Source organism: Leptinotarsa decemlineata, unplaced genomic scaffold (genome assembly GCF_025532065.1).
Source record: "Leptinotarsa decemlineata unplaced genomic scaffold, Ldec_3_MD MMD2_tig00026361_RagTag_RagTag, whole genome shotgun sequence".
Taxonomy (NCBI): domain Eukaryota; kingdom Metazoa; phylum Arthropoda; class Insecta; order Coleoptera; family Chrysomelidae; genus Leptinotarsa; species Leptinotarsa decemlineata.
In genome coordinates this window covers 5,739,354-5,764,929 of record NW_027412704.1, presented here as the reverse complement: position 1 = coordinate 5,764,929, position 25,576 = coordinate 5,739,354, and the positions used below count along the sequence as shown (strand labels likewise).

General features: G+C 35.9%; 2 protein-coding genes across 5 annotated transcripts in view; one reads left to right on the top strand and one right to left on the bottom strand.

Annotated features, from left to right (window-relative positions):
- Positions 1 to 25,576, bottom strand: part of gogo (thrombospondin-1 like protein golden goal) — a 398,554-nt gene that overhangs the window by 128,955 nt on the left and 244,023 nt on the right. The gene's annotated exons all lie outside the window — the stretch shown is intronic.
- On the top strand, positions 8,545 to 9,637 carry LOC141486626 (H/ACA ribonucleoprotein complex subunit 4-like). Its single transcript, XM_074184915.1, has one exon. The coding sequence runs from the start codon at positions 8,585 to 8,587 to the stop codon at positions 9,635 to 9,637; it is 1,053 nt and encodes a 350-aa protein (XP_074041016.1). The 5' UTR covers positions 8,545 to 8,584.

Sequence of the window (25,576 nt, the reverse complement as noted above, 5' to 3'; positions counted from 1 at the left end):
GAAAGTAACTGTTTCGAGAAGGATTTTTTACAGTTTGTGTCTGAAAGTTACTTCTTTGCATGGTCTGCAAATTTTTGTATAAAGGTAATATTCTTTGAAATTGATTTCTTCCTTCCTTTGGAAGATTCCCATATTTGTTAGTATAAAGATGGAAAAGTGAAAACCAAAACCATTCCTTCCCAAAAATAATCTCTCCTGAAAATTAACCCCTTTCAATTTGAACAATATCTTGTAGAGAAATGGTATTACAGTGTGGACATGTATAGAGTTAGCAAATTTTTCAAAACTACTATGATTCCTGATGCAACAAAAAAGTCTCTTCATTCGATTTTATCATTTGAATCTTGATGATGTCACAATGAAATAATTAATTCATAATCGAATATTCGGCGTTCTCTATTCGAAAGGAAAGGAATATTATTGGTGAATGAATATGAACTGTTTCTTATTCAAATTGTCAACCAAATTCAAGCAAACTTTCATTTTCATTTTCTTCAAAACTTTTGGGAATTTTTCCAGAAATGGAATTCAAATAATCAACTGAATGACATGAAAGTGATTGATGACGCAACAAATATTTGATTCTCATAGAAAGAAATTGACTATAAGAAAACTCCGTAACTAATACAAGTACCCTCCAACCATATTTCAACTCATTTCAAAATACGCGTATTTATATCACGACTGAACCTTGTCCACATCATCAACTATTCATGATATGCTGTTGAGCTGTTATTTCCACCAGGCAATGTCAAAGTAAAAAGTTATTGAAATATTGCTCGCACTTTGAGCTTTACCCTCGCTACAACTGTTCTTCATTAACAAACTCTAATGAGAGTAGGAACTATGTGAACATCAACCATTTCGACATACACCAAATTTCGAGATATATTATTGCAGTTCCTCTACAAAAGATCTGCAGATAATATTGCTATGTACTTGTTTATTACGCCTGAGGAGCCTAGTGTATTGACTTCCGTATGGAAAGCAGGAACTAATTTAGAATTCCTCCGGTCTGAGAAACATCCTATTTCATAAATAATACCTACCCAACGAAATGTGTGTTCGATAAATGAGTTTTCATCCTAGTACAGTGCTTACACAAAAATTCAACATTGAAATGAGTTTTGAAATCAAAGATCAGTTAATTTTAGTATGTAACTCCTGAGTTGTGAAAATGATTTATTAGCGACAGACACTGCCGTCCGACAGTCCGAGTCTGCATATTATGATGATTCAAATGACAGAGACCTGTGAGAAGGCCTGTTAGACATCGTAGTTCATTATGGCAAAAGCGTTTTCTATATTACGTTAAAATATTCAAGTGACGTATTCCTGAGACAATTTCAAGAAAAAAAGTCTACATAAACTTGTGTCCGAAAATGTTTCGGGGTGTTGAAATTGAATTTTTTGTTCGCTTTTTAAAAATGACTCTTGCAAAAAGTAAGTTATTTGCACGAAATTTGGTACCGGGGTTTTTTTGCGTGGCAAATCATGATTTCGTATTAATTTTCATGTAATGTCTAGAGGGCGCTGTGTACGCTGTCATTATTTATTTCAAATTGCCCTAACTTTTTTGACAGTAAACTTTTGATACTTTTCATGAAAAACCTAATTCCCACACCTTTTCCAAGTAAAAAAGGTACACCTCTCCAACAATGTTGAAGGTGATCGTTTTCGAGATATTTTCAATTTTCTATATTGATGTATATTACTCAGCTCCTACGGCGCCAAGTGAAGTTGCTGAGAACATTACAAAAACTAAATATGTGGTGGATCTCGTCAAAATAAACAACTTTTTACAATAAAATGTTTTCAAAATACAGTTTTTTTCATAAGTTTTTTGCAATTTTTGGTATTTTCATCAAACTTTATACGCAGTATATCCGTACAGACTTCTTCTGAACTGAGCATTATCGGACTGCTTATTCAATCCAAATTGAAAAAAATTGTCAGGTTTAATTATTCAAATAGAAAGTGCTACATTTCGGAGTTCGTAAAAAAATAATTTGGAGAAGTACTATGTTATTTATTAGGAAAATAAACATGTAAAAATTGAACGAAACAACTATTACAACAACTGTTCAAAGTGACGACCCCCAACAGTAATACAAGCTTCTGCTCTCCTCATCAAAGAATTCCGCACCCGTTGAAAAATGCCCGGAGTGTTTCTTATCATTTCGCAGCAAGCTATGATGCGATCCCTCAACATTTCCTCGTTTCCAATGGGGCTAGCATAAACTAGTGATTTTAGGTGTCCCCAAAAGGATAAATCGACGGGATTGAGGTCCGGTGACCTCGGGGGCCATTACTCAGTGCTTCCTCTTCCTATCTATCGTTGGGGATATGCTACGTCTAAAAAATGTCTTGCTTCCACACTAAAATGAGCAGGAGCTCCATCGTGCATAAACCAAGAGTGATTTCGGAGACCAGTGGGAACATCTTCCATAAGTTGGGGAAGCTCGTGTTCCAAACAATATCGGTAAGCATCTCCATTCGAACGTAAGGGGAGAAAATAGGGCCCAATTAAATAATCTCCAATTATACCTACCCATACATTAAAAGAGAATCTGTCTTGAAATGAGTTTGCGTTATCGCATGTTGGTTATCTTCCGCCCAGATGTGGTTGTTATGGAAGTTCCCGATACCATTTCTTGAGAAATCAGCCTCATCTGTGAAGAGGATTTTCGATACAATTTGCAGATGCTGTTCGACTTTTCTTTGAAGCCATTGAGCAGATTCCATTCGTGATTATAATTACGTAGCGTAAGTGCCTGGACATACTGAATATGATAATTGCTGTTCCTTTGAAATTCTGTAAACTGTCATGTGACTCACATTTGAAGTTTAACTAATTTTTCCTGTACTTATCTCTGAATGTTCTCTAATTTCTTCGAGATCCGCCTCTTCAAATTCTACAGTTCTTGTGTTCCGTGGCCGTCCTACTGCAGAATTTGTTTCAAAGCTTCCAGATTCGGAAAGTCGCCGGAAAAGATTCGCAAATGTCGCTGCACAAGGAGTCACGCGTCGGGGATACCTTTCCTGATAGATGCGTCCGGCCTTGCTTGAATTTCTGTCAGCCAAGACGTTTTCAAAAACCATATCAGCCATTTCAGCATTCGTAAAGTCGGAAATGGTACCAAAAAATCATTTTATAAACTCCGAACTGTGAATTTGTCAATTAATAGTTGAAAATGTGACAGCAAACTTCTATTTTTGAAAACAAACTTTCATAGTCTACTCGATTTAATTAACTTAATTTGCAAGCGGAGAGTAACAAATCAAATTTTGCTATGAAGTAATATGCATCGATATAGAAAATTGTAAATATCTCGAAAACGATCACCTCCAGCGTTGTTGAGGAAGTGTACCTTTTTTACTTGGAAAAGGTGTGATAATTAAGTTTTTTCATGAAAAGTACCGAAATTTCACTCTCAAAAAAGTTAGGGCAATTTGAAATATATAATGACAGCTTACGCAGCGCCCTCTAGATGTTACATTAAAATTGATGCAAAATTATGATTTCCCACGTCAAAGAAACCCTGGATTTATTTTCTCCAGATCGTTTTCGAAGGTATGTTTCATCTTTTTCCAGAATTGAGAGCATTCCGCATGAGTTGAGCATACTTTCGGTAAAAGCTTCCAGAGAAAGTTCCAAAGTCGAGCCGCTCGATGTAACTTGTTCACATCCATCCCGAATTATTTATTTATATCGAACCAACTTGCTCTCGCTTCCGAAGTGGCAAGGGGTAGTTAGTAACTAATAGCAATAAACCCGAGTCTTCACTTTCATCGTTTTCTCATCAAACCTACGAGAAAAGTTAAGTATGTGAAACTTTCAATTTCTTGTAAACGGAAATCCATCGTTCCAATAGCTTTCGAGTTTGCCACTCAGAACTTCTAACTTTCCTCATTCCAAAGTTTACTGTGACATACACTTCGGTAATAAATTTCCGTCTACACTCGAAATTTCGTGTCGGATGAGATGAAATTTGATGTAACTCCAGTTCTTATTAATTCTGTAGAGCTGATAGAATTAGTTTGGAGTAATCGGAAAGGCTGTTCTGTCATGAGCTCCTCAGCCATGAAACTCCCAACCACGCTCATGTTGAAGCGGCACTAACTAAATTCAACTGATTGACTTTGGAAGTTCATTTCTCTTTCGATTCATTAACTGTGAACATTTTTTCAATACATTACCAGGTGTCTAAGATAGATGGAATCTGAGTGGAAAAAGTTCAACCAAAGTATTGAAATTGACAAAATGGTTTAGACTTTCACGGCTGAGGTTTTCAGTGTCATTGCTTTTCGAGTTTGGAAGCCGTGGATTTTTGGAATTTCTTCCTGACGTTTCGCTGGCGCGAGTGGCTATCTTCTTCAGAGGTTTAACCATCATGGCTTGCTGTCCGATGGCTACCTTTAAGGCTTCGTAAAGCGTATTTATCCCTCGTCCCAATATCGGCAGCAGGGGTCTATCGCATACCGTGCGCTTGCGGGAAGGTATATATCGGAACCACCAAACGATCCATGGGAACAAAACTGAAAGAGCATAAAGGGAACTGCAGACTAGGCCAAACACGCACTTAGTGAAGGAGACCATAGATTTTTGTTTGAAAACACAGAATTGCCCCCAACCAGGGATACCATAGGCGACTGGTACGGGAGGCAATAGACAAACACACGGAGAATTTCAACAGAAAAGAGGAAGCGGTGAACCTCAATCAAATATGGAACCCCATTTTAAGGAATTCGAGAATAACGCACAGGACAACAGGCAGCAAGATTGTTAATGTTCCAGGTTCAAGTGCAGGTACGAGTACAGGTACAAATGTAGGTACAAATACAGATACAAATACAGGTACAGGTTTCGCGCCAGCGAAACGTCAGGAAGAAATTCCAAAAATCCACGGCTTTCAAACTCTAAAAGCAATGACACTCAATTGAATTGTTTAAATCAACGCTTCGGAAATGTGCATTCATTACCCTAGAGAATAATAACAAAAAAGACTTCACAATTCACCACAAACCAAAGCATACAGACAGAACTATAAACATTAATTTGTTTGAAGGTGGTTGATAATATTTCACGGTGCATTTTATTAGTTCAGATTTCCATTGTCTAATATTACATAAAATGATTTGAAATCCCTCAAAGAATCTGTGATAAAAAATTCAAAAGGTCAGCTGAAAATTAATAATCATATCAAGGAAAAAAACTGAAATCACAATGAAATAAAATACAAGCAACAACCCGATGATCAGATCGCGACGACCCCCTTATTCCAAATCAACTTCTTCGTTCAATCCGCGGAACTGTCTCGATCGCGACTCCCCAATGAACTTCCGATAGCAACTCTCTTTCAGCAACTGTCTTTCGCCACTCTCTTCCGACACTATTTTTCTCCAAGGGATCTTTTCGCAACTGACTTTCTCAATTGACTTTCGCGACTTCTCTGTCGCAACTGTCTTTTTTGCAACTGACTTTCGCGACCGACTTTCGCCACTCTCTTTCGCAACTGTCCAAGTCCACAGTACTATCTGCAACCCTTCTCCATTGTACCGTCCCCTGATTGGTCTGATCTCTGTTCTATATTCCCGAATTTCATCATAACCCCTTCTACTCAAGACCTTTACCTACTTAACCATCGAAGTCATTGGTCAGTTTTAATTTTAAATGAATTTTCGGGCCTACCTTTTCAAATATGGTCGGACTTCGGGTCAACGTGGCTAATTTACAAAATTTCATAGCTTGCATTTTCGCGTTTCCAGTATTATAACTTATCAACAGTATACGTTTCTTTGGTCTATCCTGAACGTAACAAAACTTCCATGATTCCGCGAAGGTTAAACAATCACAAATTGAATTCAATGCTTACTCTGTTGGGAAAGTATCAATATCAAAAAACTGGGGGACCGACCTCGATCTTTATGAATAAAATAATATTCAACTTCAACTATCACAATTGTAGTTATTGCAATAGCATAAAAGACTGTTAACTGCTTGAGTAGACATACTTGTATAAAGAATAACGAGGCGAGGATAACAACTCAGGTGTCTACAAACTAACATGCGGATCATGCCCAACAGTGTATGTTGGGAGGACTTCCGAAAATTTCAAAACGGGAATCTCCGAACAAGAAAGAAGTTTTAAACTGAAGAAGACCAATTACATCTATGCATGCCATCTTTCAGAGACCGATTACGATTTCAACACTATGTACGACATACGAGTACTCTGTGTAGAAAGTAAGGGACAGAAGAAACTGCAGGAGTCGCTGAAAATCAATAAAAGTAAACGTTCGGGTTTTCCAAGAGGAAGTTAATCAGCCACTATTGTTGAACGTTTTTCATAATGCCAGTAATCTCATTCATATTCAATAATCTACATGCTGCCCAAGAACTCAGGTAGTGTTTGTTCTACAATAATTCGGTCGGCAGCCGGTCGGTTCGACGTGGGTGCTTTGTTCACTCACTCAAATCGTTGATCGGTAGTTCAAGCCCCAGGCTGAACGATCGATTTTCACTTGCTATCGTCCAACCCGTGTTAGGTCCTTAGCTCGCCCAAGTTTCGACTTCTGAGGGTTGTCGTTCGTAGGGGTGCGACAGTTGGTTAACGAAAAACAGATCTTTTGGATTCGAAGTTACAACTAAGCAATAAACTCCAATTGATTACTATCGCACTTATTTCACTTGTTTCCTGTCGCTCGTCCCTCATTCGAACTTATCCGTGTTCTGAATGAATCAATTTCCTCAGCAATTCGACGCCTTGGTTGAGAAATTCCCTCAAATTTATTACCTATGAAGGTGGAAGTGAATTTGTGTGAATTGTTAGTTCCATTTATATTCAATTATGCTGATGTTTTATATGGTCAATGTTCTACCAACTAATAAAAAAGTAGTGAAAACACACATACAAAAAGGTCAGAATTTCCGCTCACGGTTAATTTTTGGAATCAGAAGAGATAAAGAATATCACATGAACTGAAGGATGCTGGCTAGTTGAATATAAACGATAGGAGAGTCACCTACCTATTATAAATCTACAAATAGTCTAAGTATGTCAAGCTGATTTTTCCTGTTCCTTTGGGTACGATATTTTTGAGGTTAAGTGAGAGAGCAATTGAATGATAACTTGTTATCATGCGAATTGAACTTTGTTTTTTTATCTTCATATAACAATTAAATCGTACCTGATTGTTTGAAGATTATTGACAATTTTTCATGATGAATTTCATCAGTTCGGACTTCCATTATCTAATGTTACATAAAATGATTTGAAATTCCTAAAAGTACCAGTACAAATTGGAAATTACAAAGTATAACTGAAAATAAAAATCATATCAAGCAAAATAAACAATGGAATGAAATTACATTTTGGGTGATGGCTGACAGTCATCACCCGAAGACGATTGTGGATACTAAATATCGAAACGTCGTGAAGTAACTTGGCTTGGGATCCCTTAATTTTATTTTTGATTTTTAATTTTTTGTTTAATTGTTCTATTTTTTTACCTATTTACATTTCATTTCACTCTCATTTCATTTCAGAGGTTTTTTGCTTGATATAATGGTTATTCTCAGCTATTCATGTAATTTTCAACTTGTATTGGTTCTTTGAGGGATTTCAAATCATTCTGTATAATTTCAGACAATGGAAGTTTGAACTGATGAAAATTGTACTTGATTTCTTGAAAAGTATTTTAAGATGATAAAAACAATATCAACAATATCATTAATATTTCTTTATTTCGATAATTCGTCACTTTCATTAAAAAACGAAATCCGTTGCCAAAACAACTTATATATATATATATATATATATATATATATATATATATATATATATATATATATATATATATATATATATATATATATATATATATATATATATATATATATATACAGGGGCTTTACTATAAAATACAGTATTTTATCAGTAACAGATTTATTTTGAAGTAATTTCAATTAAGAAAATGTCAAATTTATATTTTCGTAATTTTTTTCCAGATAATTCTTTGAAAACTTTCACCAAATGCAAACCCAATATCTTTCATCGATCAACTTCAATAATTTTTTTATATTTTCCTCCATAAGGTTCTGAACGAATTTTGCATCCTCAAATAACGACACAATATTTCAAAATGTCCCTCCATTCGAATATTCCTGATAAAGAAAGTCCAAATAGGCATTCTGAAAGAACACAACAAAGAACCTGAAATAGTTTTCCTGTGTGAAATACGACAAAGTGAACTATTTCCACGGAAAATTCCCTTGATGTGCCAGGCGGGTGAAATTGAGCGAGTAATTTCCTTGAACTTTTCGAATCATAACTTTGCAAAGTAAATTTGCATAACTGCGACTGCATCTGATCGCGTGACTTTTATATTGGCCGAATATTTTCAGAATCGGAAGCCTAGCAGACCTGAAAGTTCGTTACAAAAAAGAGAAAGTCGTTTTGTTCCTTCCACGTTCAAGAAGAAGGCTATTCTGTTGATCGTTAACAGTGCACGAGCTGGTGAAATAATTTCAATTCAACAAACATAACCTTAAAGTTTGGAGAAGCACGTGCCGATTTTCAGAATGGAAGATCATTCGAATAGTGTGAAGTCAAAGAAAAAGAAGATAAAATCAGCCGAGATAACTACATTACAGAAGTTGGGTGATTTTTCTGTGGAGTCGTCCGAGAAGATTGCTAAATTGGATACATCGGAATGGCCATTGTTATTAAAAAACTATGACCGTTTGAATGTAAGAACAAATCATTATGTACCCATACCTACTGGTTCATCTCCTTTGAAGCGAGACATTTCTGAATACGTTCGATCAGGATACATAAACTTGGATAAACCTAGTAACCCGAGTAGTCATGAAGTTGTGGCATGGATAAAGAGGATTCTGAAGGTTGAAAAGACAGGACATTCAGGTACTTTGGACCCTAAAGTTACTGGTTGTTTGATAGTGTGTATTGAAAGAGCCACAAGATTGGTAAAATCCCAACAAGCTGCAGGTAAACAATACGTAGCTGTTTTCAAGTTACACTCTGCCGTTGAATCTATTAAACATGTTGTCCAAGGGCTGGAAAAATTGAAGGGAGCACTATTTCAAAGACCTCCACTGATATCCGCTGTTAAAAGACAGTTACGTGTTCGAACAGTTTATGACAGCAAATTGTTGGATTACGATGAATCTAGGAATATGGGAGTATTCTGGGTCAAATGTGAGGCTGGGTCATATGTACGTACATTATGTGTACATCTAGGTTTGAATGTCGGAGTTGGAGGGCAAATGCTAGAACTTAGGCGGGTCCAGTCTGGTGTTACCGGTGAAGAAGATGACATCGCAACAATGCATGATGTATTAGATGCACAGTGGCTATATGAAAATCACAATGAGAAAATTTCGTTGAAAACTAGCAGATCAAATATCAGTTTTGGAACAGAAGTTCATTTTCGAGTTTCACGCGACAAAATACATCCTTCAATTCTTCACGTAACTGGTAATTTCCCTTTTTCATACCGGCCAGAATCAATGCCGAAATCATTATCTTGGGTAATGTTCAAAGTCTATGCTGGAACTAGAAACCATACCACACTTCGTACTAAGAAATATGTTGATGGTAGAGAAAAATCCTGAAGACTGCAGCTCTACAATCTGGTGATTAACTACACCGCAGCTACAAGGTATGAAGATGAAGAAGAGAAGAAAACATTCGAAACGCTCTGAAAGAAAACAGTGACTGTGCAAAAGTGACAATTCACATTGGATTCAAATGATATCGAGGTAGTTCGAGGTTTAAAATCTGTTTGAATCTGTTTTTCCGTTAATCAACTGTCGCCCCCATACGAACGACAACCCTCAGAAGTTGAGAAACTTGTGCGAGCTGAGGACTAACGAGGTCTTACCTTTCAACGTGTGATTCCTAACACGATAGTTCAAGGTGTGTTCATAATGATAATGATATCAACACCTGAGCTCTTTGGTGAGTGTAGCCGCCACTTACCAGAGCAACTGGTGTAGAACCGGAACGACAGCCCAGGCGCACCCAGGAGAGAGAATACTAGTCTCCCTTCTGTACCGGCCGTGAATCTATAGGGCTTACTACCCAGTAGACTCAAAACTCGGTTCCCGGTAATTGAGAAAGAGGCCCCCACAACCGACCAATTCGGGTCGATTGTGAGGGTTCGGGTCACAGGCAAGGTGGTGGGTCTCAAAGATCTTTTGTATACCGATAACAACCCTAGCAATGACAACGAACGCTTTGAGTCTTTGAGTGGACGCATGAGCTGAGAGATAAGCTGGTGTGGAACACATCCGAGACATGCCGTCTTTTCTGCCAAAATCTTAGGGATTACGTATTCTATCCTCAGCGGCATGGCTATATAGCCCCTTCTCAATCTGCTCACGGAGTGGTATAAGTGACAGTTTCACCACTTGTTGGCACGGCTGTAGAGGAGACTCGCCAGCAATGGAGATAATCAGAACTCGCAGGGTGTTCCACAAAATTAGGCCTCTGAAGCCACAAGGACTGGCTTGTTTGTATATATAGATATCCCTTCACTCCTGCAGCAATACAAGGATGAGCGAATGCATAGGGTTTTTTTCAACAACATTGGAGACCTTGGCATATCTAAGACCCTGGCTTCCGCTTTTCTCAAGTCGAGTAAGCTGAAGTCGGAAACTGAGGGTTTCATTATGGCCTGTCAGGATGGTGTTTTCAAAAACTCAGTCTACTGCAGTGGCGTGATGACTATGAAGGTTACTGACACAAGGTGTAGCCGCGAGGCGTCTGAAACCCTAATGCACTTGCTATCAGCCTGTCCAGCATATCCGGTCTGAAGCTACATCTGTCGACATAACGTAGCTTTGAGAGTGATTCATTACCATCCACGGCACTTTTTTGGTATTGACGAGATACCGATGTTATCCTACGCTCCGGGGGTCATCGAATCCGTTGTGGCAAACGTGAAGTGCCGAATTCATTAGAACTATTCGTTCACCACCTTCGGGTTCATACAAGCTAATGAGCCTGATGTAGTACTTCTTGACCAACAGAGCAAGACGATATTTATTGTGCAGTTTCCAGCTCCTGGCGAGACAAATATTGTCCGAAAAGAGGAAAAATGGATGAAATTTCGAGATTTCCTCTTCGAAGTCCACAGACTTTATCCAGACCACTCTGTCAAGATGATTGTTCTGATTCCTCGGTGAAATGGTACCCTTCCTACTTTCGGATCTAGAAATCATGCCGGCTGGCCCCACCTAGGCAGAAATCTTAGCTGGACGAATGCAAAAAGCTGCCGTTCCTGTTTCCCTGTGCTTACTCGGGACAAATAATTCTCAGTCCCGAAGATCACTAACCCCATGATGGTCATTGTCTGATGATACTGACGCGCCGTCCTGAATATATCGGGACTTTGGGAGATAGGGCTCGACAAGAGCAACAAATTTTGAATTCGTTGTGATTGTTCTCACCTTCAGGCTCACTGAGCAGCTTATTATGGAATCGAATTGCTGGTGCCTTGTCAAAAAATGCTTTTTTAAAATATGGGATTTTTAGTAGATTCTCACGTCTTGTGTAGTATCTGTGTGGTCTTCGAAATTTGAAATGACTCTATGAGCTGGGTTTTTGTAGTGGAACTGAACATATTCATTTGAAAAATCTGTTTTTTCTTTTCTGGATGATGGTTGAACTGAAGTATTCTCATAACAAAAAGGACACACGTTTTTGTAAGACTATCCAAAGAGTCTACAGAACTCCAGTAGGAATTCCTTGACGCATTTTCAAAGTATCATAACAGGTACTTCATGGAGAAGCTTCATTGATTTGAATAGTTTCAATATCTTTAAAATTATAATGATACTGTTGTTTCTATCATCATTGCCACAGAGATGGCGTAGTGGACTTGATGAAATTTGGACCCAAGGTTTCAACTATTGGTCAAAAAAGTTAAGGTGGGGTTGGCAAGAAGTTCATTTCCAATCCTCTGGCGGTGCAGTTCGTAACTTCTCATTCAATCTCAATATGTGACTCCATAAAAATTTTGAATCAATTTGAAATCACATTTTCATCATGATGTACCTATGAATATTACCGGAGTTTTTTCCCAACACCTCGACACGTGTTTCGAACGTCAAGTGATCATCTTCAAGTGTTTGATCATCCTCTTGAAGATGATCACTTGTTGGTCGAAACACGTGTCGAAGTGTTAAACTAATGGTTTTTTGTTGGGAAAAAACTCCAGTAATATTCATTACTACATCAAAGGTTCCAAACAGTGCATCACAAAAAAAGAAGTACCTATGAAAAAAAAGAAGAATGTTTTCAAAATAAATAATCATCTCAAAACATTCAACTACATAAGTTCATTAGTATTTTTTGAAAATTCTTTTCGAACAATTCGTTCGGAATGTTTTTATCAATGCCATTTCTACTCTGTATTCTGTAAATTTCAGAAATTCATCTACATATTTCACCCTCGCCTTGCTTGCTGTAAATTGACTGGTTACCTGATATATCCTAGAATGCACACCATATCTCAGTGTGGAACATGATACATTGTTCGATATGAGTATCTCAGTAAACTGAAACAATTCAGTATTCAACACAATCACGTTTAGAAACGTTCGAGATACAGAACAGAGAAATAGAAAATCCAATATCGAAACTATTCCGAGGTGATTTCTTTGGCGAAAACACAATTGTCTGATCCTTTTCGTATTTGACAATCCAGGTCAATACAGGGCCTTTCTTATGCATACAGATAACTCATCAATCTTCTACATGGGGGTTTCTGAATTTTCCTGACATGTCATTTACATTATTGAAGTCCCTTCTAGAATGATAAATATTGTTTCTTTGCAATTTGCCAGTCGCACATGTGTGTCACGATTTTCCAGAAAACAATATATCACAAAAGTTGTAGAAAAACTCGATCGCTAAATAACTGATTCTGGAACGGACCTAAAATAAGGCAAATGATGAGACCTCGTTAATCCTCTGTTCAGATGAATTCAGACTTGAAAATCTACTCGCATAAACTATCACTAACGCATTGAGGCCTATTTCCAGTTCAGAGAGAATCGATTCAAATATCAATACTATATTCATGCATATGGGAGCTTTGAGCAAAAGCCTCAAAATACAAATTCTCCTAGCCAAAATGAAACAGTAAAAGACGAAATTGCATGACTGGTAAAGAAAGCCAGAACAAGGCGATGATTTCGGATCTCTAACTCGTTTTCCCGAGAATGAATTAATGCTAGAAACGGGAGTATCATACAATACAAAGAAAATGTTTACAATTGTACCCATAAGTTCTCAACCCCCACTTAAATTTTGGTAGGCTTTCACATTTCAATAGAAATAGAAATGAAATGAAAAAGTGTACAATGTTATTTTTTTCGGTTTTTATACTATTTTTCAAAGCATGTCCACTTTAGTGAAGACCATTATTCGCAGGTTTTGGCGTACAAGCGGCTTTAATAATTGGTGAAGGACAAATTTGAGAGTTCTGAATGTATGTATTTTGTCTCAGTCATTTCATTAATTAAATTCCATTATTTATTTCAATGCATTATTGAATAACTGAGGAGTTATGCCGTTTATAACGTTTAAGGAGTCATGCCCATTTTGGCGAAGGCACCAGTTCACAATTCTGGCGAAGGCGATTGTTAACTAGTTGGCGAATATTCCCATTTATAATTTTGGTGGAGGTATTCATTTGCATTTTTGTGAAGGTTTTCATTTGCGATTTTGGCGGATGAGCTCGAATAACCTTTCTCTTGTTAGAAAAGCTGCATGCAAACAATTCGTAAGGAATGTTCAGACTTTGACGATGGATCAAATTGATCAAATTTTTCTGTGAACGGTATTCAATATAGGTAACTGAAGTTGGTGTTACTCAGTTTACCTATCGACATTATTTTTGAACAAATTATTCAATGAAGAAAAAGTTTTCGATTACTAATTTATAACTGAAAATTCAAAATTTTTCTTTCACTCTCTTTAAAGGATAATAGAACTTCACGACATGTCGTTTCATGATTTTCTTCACTTCACCATACTATCGGTTGGTAATTTACCGGAAAAATTGAAGGCATTGCTCAAGATTGTGAAATAACTTTCCCATTGGGATTTTTGGAAAACCCTTCCGAAACTTGAAGTGTTTTATGGAGCATTTTTATAATTGGGAACATTCATTAGCCGAATCTAAATGAGAGCTGACCCAATAATAGGGAACTTATAGATAAAGAACTCAGTTCTTTTCTACCCTGAATGCATCACAGTCAGGGGCTTTAACCTTGAGTTTGTCAATTTAGGAGATGTCAAGCCACTCAAGTAGACTGTGATAAATTCGTCATTTTTTTAATATTGCTTTTCTCGCCAATTGCTACAAATCTGCCATCATACCATTATATATACGGAATTGAATGTAAGGACTGCGATGCAAAATATTATGGACAGACAAAAAGGTCTATTAAAGTAAGAAATGAGGAACACATAGCACACTTAAAATATGGAAGACCTCTGAAAAATCAGCAGTCGCCCATCATATTTTGCAACAAAACCATTCCATAGTTCATTAAGATTAGTTAGACAAGTTAACAACAACAGGCAACTAGATGCCTATAAGAGTGTGGAAATAAGTAAACAATGATATCATGAATAACGATGACGGACCTATACCAAAGAGCATACTATATAGCTTGTTAAAATAAAATAATGTTGTTGTGTTTACTGATTACTACATAAGGACATATTGCAAAAATACATTTGGATAGGCAATATTGTGAAATTGATTTTTATATAGCTGGAAATGGTATATAAACATATATTGTGAAATAATAGATAAGGCAAAATTGTAAAATTAATTTAGGTTGGTATATCTGTATGAGTGGTACGCCTGGATGGTTTACCTGTAGGGAATACCTACATAGCATAAATAGGTTAGCTCGCATTAGTTTCTAGTTTTAATCTTCCTCTCTGAAGATGATCACTTGGTGATCGAAACACGTGTCTAGGTGTTAAAAATAACGATTTGGTGTTGGGAAAAAACTCTAGTAGGATTGTTAATACTGATTCATTTTGATTTTGACATACGTGACACGTGCCTTTCGCTCTGGATCCGAAGCTGGCGGCTTTTTAATTTTGGTATTATTTAAGGTTTCTTTTGGTTATCTTGGAACCTATATTAATTTTTGCAACATATGATCGTGACTCAGTTATATCTCAACCCTAAATACAAATTGTATGTACATAGATATTATTCATTTATATGAATTTATATAGACAAATAATATGATATTTATGTGAAGTATTTATAATAAATCAGATTAATATGTACTTTTATTTCTTATTGGTTTTGAATCAGTTCATTATGCAAATTTTTTGTGACAGATGTGCTCAAGTTCAATTGGTAATTGAGGAACAGGGTTGAGACAAGTATTCGGAGGGTGTAAAATTACCTGGCGCCCAAAATCAAAACTTAACTTGCATATTTCCCCACCTCCGAATTCGCTCAGTTAGCCGGAGCCAAATTCTAGGGCTGTCACAGTGACAAACCAACACCTTAGCGTGATGTAGCGTTACAAGATTTCGTTCGCTTTCCAGTCAGGTAATATCATTTTTTCTGTGTGTACAGCAGGGATGGAAATTCATTTCGGAAAATAACTAATCGATGAAATAATGACTAGGGAAAATTTAAAACATGAAACCTATTAGCTAATGAATTATGGAATGAACCGACCGCCAAGCGGAATTACTTTATCGACCTCAGTATCCATTACAAAATTCATGGAAACATATCGGCGTCAGAACAGTAAAACCACGTAGAGCACGTTCTCGTTATATGATACTTATCCGTACTTTCGCTTTTCCAGTCCATTACACTTATAGCATCCTCATCTCTCGATCTTTCGGAAAAAGCTCATCTTATCCCTGATGCTGTATGAGACTTGCGCGACATTTGTGGTGGCCATAAAGGCACTATAACTGGATTGTTCGATCAACAGTTTGTGAGGGTTTTCTTTTCGGTGAGTGTACTAAAAGTTTTTGGAGACCAATCAAGACGGGTTTTCATGAGATAGGTTTTCGACCTTGATTGTCAATGTCTTTCTAAAAAAAATGTAGGAAAGTACGAGGAAACTGAGATGTTATCAATATTTGTGAAATAACAATTCACAAAAAAACAATAACATCGATAATGTGACCTGATAATAGGTTTTTTCCAAAATTATTTCATAACTTCGACAAAATTCAGGATATTATAAAAACAGACACGGAAACAATTTCAGTTTAAGTTGAGGTGGATAGATTATTTTTGAATTTCTTGAAATCTCCGTATATGAATATTTTTGAAATATTATTCGATAAAATACACTTAAAAACTAAGATGTAATGCAAAACGTAATAAAATGTAGAATACAAAAAATAACTGTTGATGTTAACGAAGTAGATGTTCAAAATGTTCACCGCGAATGTGTTGGCAACATCCTTATCTCAAATAAAACTTCTAACAGTATGTAACAAATCAAGCGTGATCGTCCTAATCACAAGCGTTATTGGTTTTTTCAAGTCATTCAAATCTGAAGGTTTAGTTTTGTACACATCGCTCTGCACATATCTCCATAAAAAATCTAATGATGAAAGATCAGGTGATCGCGCTGGCCTTTCGATCGATCCTCGCCTCCCTATCCACCGATTGGAAAATGTTGTATCGAGGTATTGCCGGACATTAACCTGGTACTATGGTGGTCCTCCATCCTGCTGAAACCATATCATATTCACTAGAACTTGAGGTTTAGGGATATACATTTGCTAAACATCATTTTGAAGTAGTGCCAAATAATTATCGCCATTCAAGTTGCCCACAATGAAAAAGAGACCAATGATATAGTTTCCTACAATCCCTACCAAATATTATCCTTCTGAGGGTACCGTTAAGAGACAAAGTACACTTATTAGAAAACATAACGTCTTCTAATTGGATGATATTGTTATCCAACATGTTCATCATTTGTCCACAAAAATAATTTCCTCTATCAAAATCGTCTTTCATGAGCTCCTGAGTAGGTATCATTTTATAGGGATGCATTCTATTTCCTATTATTATGTTTACTATCGATGTGTGATCACCATTGAATGTAGTAGATGACTGTCCACTCAGTGTACGTGGGTTTTCCTCAAACTCAAGCATCACATCTAATTTGAGTTCATCACCCATTGCAGTGGCAGCTGCTTTTTTCATCTGCTCCACATGACCAAGCTCGCGAAACTGCTTCTCTATTTTGCTTATTGTTTCTTGAGATATTGGCGGTGAATTAGAAAATTTCTCATGAAATAGGTGAGCTACTTTCTGTTGTGTTTGAGTTTTATATCCGTAACCAATCCTTTGTAAAACTGTTGTTTTATACATTTCCCCTAATGTAACCATTTGTCAGACTTAAAGTTAACGAACTTTCAACTCAAATTGAAATACTGACAACTAATGTTGTAACATACAAAACAAGTTGACAAGGCGTTCTACAACAATGTGGATACCATCTAAAAAATATTGCAATATTTTTTGCTTACTTTTTCATTATCGATACCTCAACATGAAAAAGTTTTTGAGTGAATTGCAATAAGTTTTGAGTGTATTTTATCGAATTTGATAATCACATGATTTAAATTTATTTTATCTAAATTGTTGCAATGAACTTGAAAGCGATAACATATTTGAATATAGAATGAAGAGACATTTCAACCGATATATCACAAGCCTATACATGAAATACGGAAGGATAGAAAAATCCAGTGTTGCTCAACATGCTCTAGACAAGGACAACAGAATTAGTGAAAACAATCTGAAACTGATTAAGCATGTGCATGACACTAGGCTACTCGATGCATGTGAGAGTCCAGAAATAGCAAAATGTAAGAACAGCATGAATGGCGATGAGGGACCCATCCCGTTCAGCCCGTTTTTCAATCTTCTGTTAAGAAGAGAATAATTACTAAGAACTTGCAAGTAGTTAATTACCGAGAAATTCCTTATTGGACTTCAGGTATACAACCTCAGGTAACAAATTTTAGTATATAAGGATCAATCAGACTAGACTAGGTATCAATTTTATCCTCCTGAGGATGCTAACTTTGTTGGCGAAACGCGCGTCGAGTGCAAAAATATCAGTTTGGTTCTAGGGCAATTGATCTCAAAAAAAGTTATTCAACTTTCACACCAAAGGTTCCAATCTTATCGTTATAAATTTGACGTGTTTCGGGATTTTGTTAAAATATGTACAGTAACCGAAATAATGATTTTATTCCATTTGGCTTTTATACACTCTATAACGATGAAAACGTATTGTGGGCAAAACATATTGGCATTATTCGAAAAAAAATGTTGCACTCTTCATTGATATTCTATTCGAATTCCGGAAATATGTTTCTCTTAAATTTTTTAAAAATAATAATTTCAGTCTTATACACTCACACAACATAAATTTCATAGGAATCAATAATATTCATAGTTTTTTTAAGGACTAAACACAAGCACTACAGGAAAATCCTCGATGCGCTGTGCCTGTACGAAAGTAGCGATTCACGTTGAACTTGAATCGCTGGAGATTAATTTTTTTTGGAAAAACGTTCACAGGAAGTTTATTCCACATAAACGCAGTTCTCCAAATGGAAGAGTCTTCGATTGGTGAAGTTCGAGGTATACTGAGTTGAACCTCAAAACGATGAGTAGCCACAGTCCATCACGTATTTCTGATATGTACCGCTCTTGGTGGAATGAAGTGAATGTATCTATAGTATCTTCTATGTTCCACACTGTCAAGGTTGCAAGTTATGCTTGTGTCTCCAATCAGCCAAATGACTCTTTTCTATATGGAATCCAGCAGCTTCAACATATGCTCAGAAGGTCTGATGTGTGCTTTATGGAGCATCAAAAGTTGCTGAGGTTTATACTGTTTTCTAGTTCGGAACAGTGTTCCGAACTTTTGAGAAGCAGCCTTTGCAATTCCAGCGGCATGAATGTACCAAGACATATTGGTATCCATGTTAACCCCTAACAAACTTATCGATGCCTGGGTTGTCATGGCATTGAATTGAACTTGGCTACTTCCAACCCAGTTATAACATTCATAGCCACAACACTGAACAAACAAATAGTTATTAAGATGGTTATTAAGACACAAGCATTAACCGGGATACGAAACGAGCCGAAGGCGAGTTTTGTATGGTATATGCGAGTGTATTAATAACCATTACATGAGAGTTGCATACGCTATTTTTTCTAAACCCGATAAATAATGGAAAACTATAAATATTATATTTGTATTGAACACATTTACAGTAATTAACTCATATTCTTTTAAAAAAACACAAACTTAATGGTATTATCATGGATATATGAAAACTATATAGATTCTAATTATATTTATATTGAATATAACAACTGTAATTAATTTGATCTTTTAAAAATATTGGAGTCGATGGTATTCCTTCTATATTGCTGTTTTCAGACATTTTGATAATATAGGTAGGTAATATGAAAACTGATTTTGACAAATAAAGCAATTAGTTACTTAGGTTAGAATCTAGGACAAACAAAGGAACAGGATTCTTGATTGAAAAATTATGGGTTTCTATTGGTTGATAATCTGTATCGTTATGAAAAATCTGTATCATAATGGATATCATTATGAAACGGATTATGGTCATATAAGTGTATTGTTAGAGTACGGGTGTAGAAAAAATATATTATCAGTTAGTAACTTCAATTCTAATTTTGGACAGGAAACGAAAATTTTGAAACTACTCTCAAACTCAGAAACCAATTGAGAACGTTTTCAATGGATTGAATTGAAAATACCGGACTAAATGGTTTTTCATATAGTGGGAGTTATCCCAATATTTTTATATTGAATATGGATGATTTAAAATTTGACTGTTTGCTATAGAAAACATCAGGAAATTTCCAAAATTCGATATTATTGTATACACAATTGATTTCAGGCAAACCAGATTTTTCAAAACTATTTCAGGGTTAGCAATTTTCATGCTGAGAGCTGGACCTGAGATCTGGACCTGCACAAATTATACCATATTTTATATATATTATATCGATGTTCCACGTACCACAAGGGATAAGCACATCTCCCAAACTTCACTTTGGAAAGGTAATGTTGATTATGTTGATAACAAAAATAAAACTATTGATTGCAATATTGGAATTATGCAACTGAAAAACTGTCTCCACTGTCCACTGTTGTTTTTATTTTATCCATCCGTACATCAACAGTTCCCAACAATTTCTTCAATAAGTGAAAGTGAATGAATTATTTCTCTCTCATATACTAAAATCAGAGAAAACTATCCTGAATTATATGAACCGAATGGACATCAATATATGATCATACTGCCCATTTTTCGGAATACATATGATCTATATTTGTATCCATTCAGCTCTGTGTATGCTTTCCATATTACGACTCAAAAAATTTGTTTCAACTGCCACGTTGTCTTTTTTCTTTTGTCTCTTCAATTTCTACGACTCCTTTTTCAAATCAGCTGATTTTATTCACATATATCTGTGCTGATATACCTGATTTTTTCAACCAAAATAACACTTGACATTCACATAGTGTGAATAAGTGGCAAATCTCACAACAGACAGAAAATCTTTTATTCATGTCAGAATTTATTGTGAGATTTTCACTGAACACATAACTGCAATACCTGTTTCGCTATACAATAGCTTCCTCAGTCTTATTCATATAAACACGCTGGAGAAAGCTAACAATGTCACTGATGATTTTTCTGTAACAGCAAGTTGGAAAATTCACTTCTATTCATCTCTCGTTGCAAAAACCCTAATTTTCCAACCGTAACACCTGCTACTTCGAACATAAATTGAAAACGAATAATGAATATCGTTTTCTCAATTACTGTAAAATACTCTCTTCGAAAACCACCTACTTCAGCGGCTTACCTCTTGGAATAAGTGTCTCCTAAATTTCAGTGTCACACTAAAGTAAAATATGATGTTGCAGGATACATGTTTAGTAGCAGAATTTTTCGTTAAAATGAAAAGAGTTGATATTTATGGAACCAATTATGCTTGAGAATTCCATCACGGAGTAATGTTCCAGAGAAAAAATAAAAATTTTCAAGCATAATGAACAAATAGTATAACTGGATTCTGAATGAATGTCTGTTATTGATTCCGTTTCGAAATAAATAATTTTCAGACTCCTCTGACTTAGATGAGTCATTAAATGTGGGAAATTTAAAAAATGTAACTATGTCAGTACCTATACATCGATTGATCAGACGCCCTGAAACTTTTATTTGTCAAATTTATTCAAAAATGTTTGGCAGCATTGCAGAACGGATATAACCATATTGATATTTGATATGGAAGTTGGCTAATTTTGTAGAATGAGATGGTCATATACACACATCGGAAAAGTCTAGGGATATTTTTAAAAATGGCAATAATTTTTTTTAGATCGCATTAGGGAAAAAAAAGTTGACGGGTGATTATTAAACGAATGTAACTTACAACAAAATTTATTAAATGGTCAAAAATACTGAGTGCGCATATAAGCAAAACTAAAAAAAAATATGGCTCTTCTTTGGCACCCCGAAAAAAAATCATAATACAAAAAAAATTGGAATCAGTACAAAGTATGGCCTCCACGCTGGTTTATTATGGACCTACATCTATCATGCATCGACAAAATGAGATTGTCAGTGTCTTGTTGAGGTACATTTGCCCATTCAGCGAGTAAAAGCGCTCTCAATTGAAACGTTGTGTGAATGTTCCCCATATGCGGAGTAATTCTTCGTTGAAGCATGTACCACACATGCTCGATGGGATTCAGGTCCGGTGATTGTGCTGGCCATGGCAATACATCAACTCCTTCGTTGGTGAGCCAGTCAGTCACTAGACGCGCGACATGTGGACGAGCATTATCGTGCATTAGGTGGAAGTTTTCACCAACAGCACCAGCAAACGGACGGACGATAGGTAGAAGAATGGTGTCGAGGTACTGTCGAGCTGTGAGGGAGCGATTTGGAAAAACGAGATAGGTTCTGCCGCCGATCATGATTCCGCCCCATAGCATTACTGTACCACCTCTGTATGTGTGGACTTCCTGGACGTGTCTCAAACGTTCATTATTTCCAGGTCGTCTCCACAGTCTTACTCGACGAGAATCTGGATGAAATTCAAATCTGGATTCGATTGTAAACAAAACTGTGGCTCAATCATTTGCATCCCAGTTTTGATGTTCTTGACACCACTCTAATCGTCTACCGCGATTGCCTCTCGACAAAGGTGGACATCTAAGTGGCCTTCTGTTGTGGAGATCTGCTTCATGCAGTCGATTTCTGACAGTATCACGACCAATGGTTACCTGGTGCGTCTGCTGCAACACGTAAACCAACTCAGGTGCTGTGATTGTCGGTTGTCTTCTTGCGGTTAAGACCAAAAATCGTTCTTGAACTGCAGTTGTAGCGCGTCCTCGCCCTGGATGTTGTTCGGCTGGACTGTCAGTTTCACGGAAACGCCGCCACAATCGACTGATAACACTTTGGGAAACCCCCAAACGAAGAGCTACATCATTTTGTCGCATGCTACGTTGAAGAAGCCCTACAGCTCTATTCATCTCAGCCAATGGTAAGTGATGGCGTTCCATGTTAAAGCACAATATTTCCAGTTTAATTGCTGAGCAAGAACTGCATAGAATGCACAAACTCGACACTTTCAGATTATTCATTATAGCCGAAAACCTACAGTTTGTAGAAAACTTGATAAAAGATTAGTTGCCGTTTTTGCAGGCTTTGTTCAACCCATAGAAATCTACAGGGTGGTCGAGTGTACCAATTTAATCGAAATTAAACGAACTCATGCATTTATTTTTATGATATTTAGTATGTTATAAAAATATCCCTAGACTTTTCCGATGTGTGTACTTATTATAGAGACCATGAATCATTTCAATGTTAAGAATACCTTTTTTTCTGGAGAACATAGAATCGTGTGATATAAGTATGTTTTCATTAAAAAAAAAAGTTTTGACTTGCTACTTCTTCATATTTATATAAAAAATGTGAGAATCTTCCGAAAAAAGGAAGAAATCGATTTCAAAAATATAGGATGGAGAGAATAACTTTTGTTTGATTTTGTAACGACCGATTTTGGTCTATTAAACCATTTTTAAGTAAACTGACGCATTTTGACAAACTCATCCTTGAATATACAATGATACAGTCAATGTTATTTTGGTATCTACAATAGGTACCTGAAATAATAAAAATGTTACATGAATAATCCATACCTATCAACATTACCGACTATTGCTTCAAATACCAAGGGTTTTACTTCGAAAAACATGTTCCCTAAATTATTCTTACTGATAAATGATACTTATATGTTAAATTTTGAAAAACAGTTTTGTATGTTTCCCGAGAGCTTTCTCGAACAGCTTATGCAAGCATATTTCTCAGTTTCTTTAGGTTCTTCATGATCTAGACATAGTTAATTCCTGATCATTCTTCAGTTTTTATTGTAGATCAGTTTCCCAATTGAGTTGACTGGAATATGTTTAGCAGATGATATTTACTTTATGATAATGACTATCTTCCAAAAAGTAACTGGAGGAAACTGAGTATAAAATTTTTTCTATTGATAATTCAATCTGTAGGCAAACTATATATATGATAACTTATTCACTGATTGGTTGGGCTTTTCAGTGATTCACCAGTAAATTACGCAGAAACTTTTCTTTACGAAATTATCAGTTTGTTTTCTACTATAGTTCAACAGACTTTCCATTGATTCACTGAGCTCTGTTTATTTTTGAGATTGTGGAAGGTTATACACTGAACAAATAGTAAGAAATATATATTGATCCCATAATTTTCCGTCATATCTGAAAATAACGACATTTTTACCATCTTAATGATGGATGAACAACACATCGTCATGATGAAACTCTGGAGAAACAATTTTTTCATCCAACTGAAATATCCAGATCATCTTTTTCCGCTGCATCATGAAAAATTCATAATTCATACAACCAAAAACTTACTAATTTATTCAAAAATATTCCTTGTGTCACAATGTTTCCTTAAATTTGCTTGTCATTATATTCTGAGGAAAGTAATTAAACTGTGAATAAAAACTTCATTTTCATAAGAAATTTTAATTCAGAATTCAGCTTCAAATATAGATGAACGGAATAATAATTATTGACGGAACAAACTGGGATGCCTCTGCTTTTTATAGTCGCAGTTGGACCTCAAAGACCCAAATTTGGAGGTATTCTCCACCAATATAGATATAATATACTAACTAATATACTAACAATTATATGATGGATGAGGAAGTCTTCCACAGATGTTCTGAGGTTAGAGATCTTGGGGTAACTCACAACAGTACTTTATCGTTTGCCAAACATATTCAAAATATTGTTAAATCGTCAAATCGAATGTTAGGATTCATCATTAGACAAACTCGGGACTTTACGAATAAAAATACTATAAAATTATTATACTACTCTCTTGTAAGACCTAAATTGGAATTTGCAAGTATAATATGGTCAGGTGAATATCAGTCCACAATCAATGCAGTGGAGAAAATACAAATTAAATTGCTCAGGTATCTATATTATAAACATTACCGTATTAGAGCTGACTATGAAATTATCAGATCCAATCAACTTAGACATGACTTCAAAGTTCTCACTTTGGAAACTAGGAGATCCCTCACCATGATGTATTTTTTGTATAATGTGATAAACAACAGGATAAATGCACCAGGAATCCTATCATTACTGAGATTCAATATCCCTTCCCGTAGAACTCGCCAATACATGTAGTGTGCTAGTAGATTTAGATTGGACTCTACCTCAGGGAGTATTTCGTAGAGCAATATTAGATTTTTTCTTGACTACATCTGTTTGATACGCATACAAATTTATTATATTTAGTATTTTCATCTGTGCACGAATATGATTTTCTATTGAGAAGCTAATTTACATATATTACCATTATGGATTTTATTGCACAACTATATTCAATAACAGAGTATATATAGTTCATTGCTATTCAACCTCAAAGTTTTTGAGTAGGTACACAACTGACTCTCATGATTTATAATTATTGAAATGTGAAGATTATTTTATATCCATTATCCATGTAATTAGACCTTTGGTCTGTTTGGATACAAATAAATAAATAAATAAATGAATAAATAAATAATCTGTAGCAGCCTCATGAAAACGAGGCCACCAAACGAGATTTGCAATTCAAAAATTGCATTTATCGGATACCCTGTGAGTGAGGAAAATCCTATATCGGTGAAACTAAGAGGCCATTGAATGTTCGCATTGCCGAGCACAGGAAACACAAACAGCAAGCGGAAACCAGCCAATCAGGAATAGCAGAGCATGTTTGGACCCATCAAAATAACATCGAATGGTCCCAATCTGAGATCATACACAAAGAGGAATATTTGTTCAAGAGGAAATTCAAAGAAGCCGCATACATGTTATCCAACAATGTATTCAGCCAAGCTA

Excerpts from the sequence above, each read along its gene's own strand:
- LOC141486626 (XM_074184915.1), top strand. The coding sequence starts at position 8,585 with ATGGAAGATCATTCGAATAGTGTGAAGTCAAAGAAAAAGAAGATAAAA.